Source organism: Penaeus chinensis, chromosome 2, assembly GCF_019202785.1.
Source record: "Penaeus chinensis breed Huanghai No. 1 chromosome 2, ASM1920278v2, whole genome shotgun sequence".
Lineage (NCBI taxonomy): Eukaryota > Metazoa > Arthropoda > Malacostraca > Decapoda > Penaeidae > Penaeus > Penaeus chinensis.
The window spans coordinates 40,278,225-40,285,724 of NC_061820.1; the positions used below are offsets into that span (position 1 = coordinate 40,278,225).

The 7,500-nt window shown below is 31.4% G+C and overlaps 1 protein-coding gene across 5 annotated transcripts in view; it reads right to left on the reverse strand.

The window, feature by feature from the left end:
- Positions 1-2,958: 2,958 nt before the first annotated feature.
- LOC125036757 (alpha-tocopherol transfer protein-like) overlaps positions 2,959-7,500 on the reverse strand; it is a 32,079-nt gene continuing 27,537 nt past the window's right edge. For all 5 annotated transcript variants that reach the window (XM_047629626.1, XM_047629644.1, XM_047629636.1 and 2 more), the window contains exons 3-7: positions 6,711-6,932; positions 6,196-6,389; positions 5,132-5,248; positions 4,576-4,669; positions 2,959-4,141 (exon numbers count right to left, since the gene is read on the reverse strand). In XM_047629626.1, coding sequence (XP_047485582.1) covers positions 3,996-4,141; positions 4,576-4,669; positions 5,132-5,248; positions 6,196-6,389; positions 6,711-6,932 — 773 coding nt within the window. In that variant the 3' untranslated portion in view covers positions 2,959-3,995. The remainder of the gene's footprint in view (positions 4,142-4,575; positions 4,670-5,131; positions 5,249-6,195; positions 6,390-6,710; positions 6,933-7,500) is intronic.

Sequence of the window (7,500 nt, forward strand, 5' to 3'; positions counted from 1 at the left end):
TTTAATTCATATCATTGTTATCAGTCACCATTCATAGATTACAATTACCAGCTTCATGGTCATTACTCATCAATACTCGTACCCATAATCATTATCATAACTTCCAGCAATACTACTGAAAGTCTCATTATAACGGCAATAGTAAACATTTACCTTAGTATCAGTGTAGTTATAATATAAATTAAATTGATACTGATGATCAAATTGATGGTGATAGCTAGACTAATGAAACTAATAATAAGTGGGATAGTAACAGTAATGATAAATATTATAAAGTATAAATGATGACAAAAATCATAGAGCGGCATTGATGATAATTATGTTAATGAGCATAATATTCATAATAATACTGATAACAAAAGTAATTAAAATATTGATCATAATCCTATTGTAATAATTTTAGAAATAAGAGTAGTATGAAACAGTTATATAAGTAATAGTAGGAATGATAAGAATAATGTTAATGATAACAATGACAATGATAATGAAACAAACTTTTTTCTTTTCTTTTTTCGCTCAGGGGCATCACTCGTTTATCTCTTTATCACTGAATACACATCTAATAAAGGCAGGTAATATGAACTTAAATAAACTTGATGAAATCAGTTTGTAAAGTTGGTTTGGTGTATGTTAGCAATGTATTGAGAATGTTCAAGTTTTCCAACAGTTCAATGGGATATTATTATCTTTATTACATATTGGTATTGGTAATGGATCTAGAAATGGCATAGTACACCTACAACTGATAGAATTTAGCCAATTCATTTTTATTACTTAGATTGCTATATCAACATTAATGTGGTATGTTCATAAAGTCCATTGCTTTCCACTCCGGAGACAAATATAAACTTATGAAGTCTTATACAGAAAAACAAAGGATAGTTTTAAATCAAGATTCAAACCTTCAAGATAGTGCAGTGGTGTTTTCTGATAATGGAGATCCTGTGAAACAATTCAGAACTGATCGCCATGTCCTGTGTTCAAAAAATCAATTGAATTAGTACTCTCAATCTTACAATCGTAGAATTTATTCCTATATGTCTTAAGTATTTTAGTGATAATTGTTTTTAAGAATATCAGCACCAAGGCATGTCTTATATGGCCAATAAAAGAATTTATTTTTTATAAGATAAAGAGCATAGCTAGCTTTGTAAGGTACAGCACTTTAGCATTACAAGTAAATAACAATATTACAAAAGCAGAACAGTAAAACTGCATTAGTCAAAGTACAAGGAAATTTCTTATCCAAGATACTCACATACAGGTAACACCTAAATATGACTGAATTCCTTTTCCAGACTTTTTGAAATCATTAAAACACAGATTTTTTAAAAGTTTTAATAATCTGGAATTTATTCAGAATTTAATATTGGATTAGTCTCCTAGTAGCCACTACCAGCACAGATAAAATAGCATAAAATATACTAAATTGAGATCAGGAAGGTTCAATCAGAATAGTGCCATCAAAGTAAAAAGTAGATACTTAGTTGTTTCATCAAGCACTATTTGATTTTCTAAATTAGGCCCAGAATTCTTAATAGTCTGTTTTATACTAGCAATTGTTGTTAATGATTTGACTACTTTATTCAGAATGAGTAGAGCAAATACATAACCATCATAAGCATTTGAAATTATTGCAAAATGCGTAGCAATGGGAACAGTGTAATATCATTATGGCAATCCAAAGAGAAGCAGTCTTTCATTGACCAGAATCAGGGACAAATAACTAAATATAGTGACATTAAAATGAAATCCTGTGGAATAGATTCTGAAACCAGGAAAATGATCTATACAATTCCATAGGATTCAGAGTTGCACAAAAATCTAAAATGAATGACAGTACAATCCAATTAATAATTCATATCACCTAATGGTAATCACCCAGTCTATTTGTGAGAAGTATTCAACCAGTGTTACACTTTTTTACTTTTGAAAAAAATAAAGTACTAGCATATACGTAGTCATTAGTCATATTGACTTACAGCAAGAACAAGTTTTTTTTATTTTCAGAACGTATATATGTATAGATATGACAGACGGAGACTAATGTTGATCTTCATTGAATTTCTGTTATGTTTATTTGTTCAATGAAATGAAGATTGAGTTATTACTCATTTAAGGTGTGATATAATGGACCAAAAGAAGATAGAAGTGTGTCAAATAATGCCAGCTTTATATCTATAATTGGAAATTCTGACATTGGCTGTATTAATTCTTTAACAGGCAAATATTGCAAAGGGACATGCCTCAAGATCTCATCACACTGATCTCCTAAAAAATCAATGTAATTATGTTGCTCAAAGATGTTAAAAATACTTTTTTTTGGTGAAATAGAACTTCATTAATTTTATACCAGAATGAATTGGAATAGTAACCATTAAGGTTGTTAAGGTAAGATAAAAAAAATAAAAATAATAAGTAAAAAAATAAACTACACAATTATACTATACATTTTAAGAAAAAAAATAAGTCTGTGCTTCCTTGCCACAGGGGTTTATTTAATAGTAACTCGTACTGATCTGGTGTGATTTAACTTGGACTATCACTTCAAAAGTGAGTGTAATTAGATATATTCATTCAACTATTTCAAAAGCCCCAGTAAAGATTGTTATTTTTTGAAAACTGTAGTTAACAATACCTACAGATTTTGATTGCTGATAATGATGCTTATTATTACAGAGTTATGCAGCTTTTTCTAAGCTATATAAGAAAGTTTAGGTAGTAGGTGTATTCTTTTCATGCACAGAATATTCTCAAAACTTATCAGCATATCCTCAGAATATTTTTCAGGAAAATTATTTACCCAAAATGTCAAATAATGTCAAATGCATTTTGCATTGTTGAAATGAAAACTTATAAAATGGTAGCTATTTTAACATGAAAAGTAATAATAATGATAAAAATAACATTAACCCCAAGCAAAGAGAAATAAGCTCTTAGTTAGAGAAACAAGGGATACAATCTTATATAAGCATTTATTTGTTTTCAGTGATAAGTATTTACATTATAGCATTCACACTTACATGTCTAAAGTTACATACAAAAACTGCATAGTCTCATTCATTCAATCCTTTAATTTATCAAGATAATAAATATAACTTAACACAGCAATGAAAGGCAATCATACAGCTAGACACTGCATAACAAGTAATGCAATCTTCACTCTATCAGTGTTGGATATGGTGTATTCTAAATGTGGAAAATGAGTGCTAAGAACTCTTAAAATATGACTAGAGTTCGTGATGGATGAATGACGGTCTACTGACAATGATGATCACTATTAACGCTATGAAAGACCTGGCATTGCATAGACAGAACTCGTCAGAGTGTGTTGTACATACTATCAGTGTATTAATATATAGTTGACATATTCCCTTAATCATGGCACTTTTTCTGAGTTATTATTTTCTATAAAGAATGTGTCTTGAGGCAACAGGAAGAGATAAATAGTTAAAAAAAACACCTGGAAGTACACGGTTTATGTGTTATATGAGATGCATTCAGTAGCATGCTTAGCACAGCATATGTTGAGCAGATACTCACGTTGCAGTCTCCTAATTATTTCTAAATTACTAATGCCTCTACACTTACATTTCTTCTACTCACACACTTTAGATTGTGACATAAATATTCATACCATCACAGACACAGTTTGCTGAATATCTTGGTCCTTGAAAATATAAAGTATATACACCTTTAATAACCCATTTTCTTATTACTGTGTTCAAATGTTTTTCTTTCATTACAGGTTAGATTTGTAGTTTATTCACAGTCAACCAGTGTCTCAGTGTTTTTCTACAAGAAGTAGAAAAAGGATGAGTTACATGGCTAATTGTACTGTGAGGCAAACATCCTGTATTTCATGTGAAGTCAAAAAGTAGAGAAAAACTGTGTCATGATTTTTGTACTCGCATTACTTGTAAAACTTTTCCTTTTTTTCTCACTTGAGAACAACACAAACAAAATTAAAACAGATTTCTTTTACAATATAACAATTAATCAATATCAAGCCTCCTGAAGTTCCTCTGGATTGTGTTAATAGCTTTTCCAATCTTCTTGTGCTTGACTTTCTTCTCAATGTGCATATTGTCCAACATCAGTACACGAGACCTTACAGCTGTCAGTTCCTTTTTGTACATTTCTGGAAAGGGAAAAATGAATGGTTATTAACTATCCCATTCATTCTCATAATACAGTTTGGTATTTCCTGCTAAATTATGTAAATATTGTTCTTTTCACCTGCTATATTATGTAAATATTGTTCTTTTCACCTGCTAAATTATGTAAATATTGTTCTTTTCACCTGCTAAATTATGTCAATATTGTTCTTTTCATAGTCTCTAGGAAATAATATCTAGTGATCTATGATGCATCTTGCTTTTTATCTATCCTTTCTGATGCAAAATATGACATTCCAGGTAAATGTACCAATATTTTGTTCAATACTATGCCCTCAAGGAAGAACTACCAAGTAATAATTGTAATTCTTTGCTAATATCCTCTTACCTTAGTTTTCTGACTACAAACTGTTCCAAATTAATTAATTATCCTTAAAGTTAATTAGTTTTCACTTACTGATCATCTCAGCCATGGGAACTGTTCCTCCATACTCTTTGGGCAATATCCTCAAGGGCACCTTCTTGCGCAGTTTGGATTCATCACTGTGTATCTGTAAAGGATGAGTGGATTAATGAATGACTACCACATAAATATATTAGATAGATAGATTAGATAGATAGATAGATAGATAGATAGATAGATAGATAGATAGATAGATAGATAGATAGATAGATAGACAGATAGATAGATACACAGGCAAGCACACAGAAATGTATATATCTAAGAACTGGAAAGCAGTTACAATACAAAGAGAAACATTAAATTGTTTGATTTCCAATTAAACTGTATTCTCACAGCAATATGGTATTAATACCTGCCAAGTAGGTGAATTATAGTCTATATCAAAGCTTTTTTTTTTTTTTTTTTTTTTTTTTTTTTTGTTAGACATATTTGCAAAACTGATGGTTACAGGTTTATTCAAGCAAAATAATAGACTGCCTGTAACATGCAAATTCATTAGAAGATATACATATACATTTCATCGTGTAAAATAACAAATTAATAAACATACCTGGAATCTGTTCTTAATCTTCTCTGACAGAAGAGTTTTAGCAAATTCAAAAATTGCAAACAGAGCTGTGGGCAAATTCACAAAGTGAATCTCCTTGTGACGCATTGGAATGGTTTTCTGGAATAAGAAAGGAAAATTGTTTCTTTTGATATAATAACTGCAACAGTAATAATATAATAAAGATAACAAAGTCAAACAACAATGTTAATAACAACATTGGAAAGAAAGATGAATTTACTTAAATATTTTGCAAGTGACAGCTATAAATGCAAGTTGGGTAATAGTTTGGAAACAAAAAAGTTTGCAGAACTGAACTCCACCTTATTCCAAAATTACATCCAAATCTTTAGGGTAACTATGAAGACAATATCATAAACATAATTTGTTTTATGACAAGTTACATTAGACTGTGTTTTATAAGAATGGAACATACTTATATTTAAACACACAAATTCATCTCTCCTAGCTTATTGCTCTATCATTTATATCTGAACATTTTTTTAAAGAAATTCTGAATAAAGAAAAATGGTATCATTGATCCAAAAGACTTCACAACTTGTCTCTAATTGTGAAAATAAATGTGATGGCCAATTGAACAACAAGGGAAAAAATGAGGCTAATACAAAGGCATACTGTGGAGTTATCTGGCCTTTTCTGAAGAACATATTAAGACAACAAATATGCTATTCTAGTGTCTCAGATATTGTCATATGATAAAGGTTTTATTACTATGAAAAGCAATCAGAATATTCAGTTATTAACTAAATATTAACATGACATTAAACTTTGCTTCATTCATGACCAGTGGGAATGACTGCTGTCTGTCTACCTATCTATCTATTTATCTACCTATCTATCAATCAATCAATGAATCTATCTATTCCCTAATTTATATATTTTTTTCTTTCTTTTCATTTATTTTATTTTATTTTCATTTATTTTCATTTATTTTCATTTATTTTCATTTATTTTATTTTATTTTACCTCCCTCTCCCCACACTTGACATACTTCCAACCACTCCTAACATTTTATTTTCCATCCAATTAACACAGACTGATCTTACCTCACAACACTGGAAAGCTTTAGTGACATCCGCAGGAGACCAAAGTGTGATGATGGAAAGACCAACGTCCTTCTCATCAAAAATGTACGTGAATCCTCGGACCTGGTTTTCTTCATCTTCCAAAAGAGATTCGAAGGCAATCTGCATGGACTTCATTTGATCTGAAGTGGTGTGTTTGGTCGGATCCATTCTGCCTGGAAGTGGGAATGACATGAAATTTTGTGTTTGGTTCAATCTAACCTTGAAGAAATAAAAGTTACATGAACTAGACATCAAGTTGGAGTGGAACAATAGAATCCTCAATCAAAGGGTAAGTTAACTGATAGCAAAACACTCAGCAGAAAAGGTGGCATGGTAAAGCAACTCTAATATACATTTTCATAATGTGAAAACATTATAGTGATTAAGAAGCATTGTCCTGATTATACAAGACATTAATAACCTGAAATTACAAAGAAACAATTAACTTCATACAGAGCAAAGAACAAAACCCTCTATCCTCTGAATTCACTTACCAGCAACACTGAAGAAAACTCTCCTGCCTGAGTCGTCCCTCTCAGGAAGGGCGAAGAAGTACCCCCTGTCAATGAGGTCCTCAATCATAGGGTCCTTGATATCGAGACCGTGGAACCAGTGGGTGTTTTCTGTCCGCATGTGAAGGTATTTCTCCAGCAGTTCTTGAGCTTCGCGGATTCTGAACTTTTTCATCCGGAGAAATCGCAGTAAGAAGTTCCCGTCTGGAAAAGGAGGTGGTCGAGGGTGAGTGTGAAGAGGGAAAAAGTAGGCTTTTTCAGTGTTTAAGTTGAGTTTGTGTGAGGTGCGTGTTATGTATAGTTTCATGGGTGTATGTGTAATGATCGTGAATTCATTACTGATTGATTAATGAAATACCCTTATCACGTCAATATTTCAGGTAATAAACTCTTTATATAAATATTGTATTATGTACGTACTACTAAAACATTTAACAAATGATATCGATATTGACACAGATGTACTTCTCTACCTGCATGTTTTACACAATGACTTTAATCATCAGGGTCAGCTTGCTTTTAAAAATAATAATAACATAAAGTTAAATAAAGAAATAAAAAAATAGATTAGTCCCTCATTCAGCGCAAGTAACAACACGTTGTCTTAGTTTACCTCAGACACGACAAGTCCAAGCGACCGTCACATGCAGGCGGGTAATTACTGAATTTCCCTTTCATTTTGACGCCGCATTATCTCGGTGAAACCAGACCAATCCCTTTAAATTTGCAGGTGAAATCAGGAGGGGGGGTTTACGTACGTGCACATCCTCTC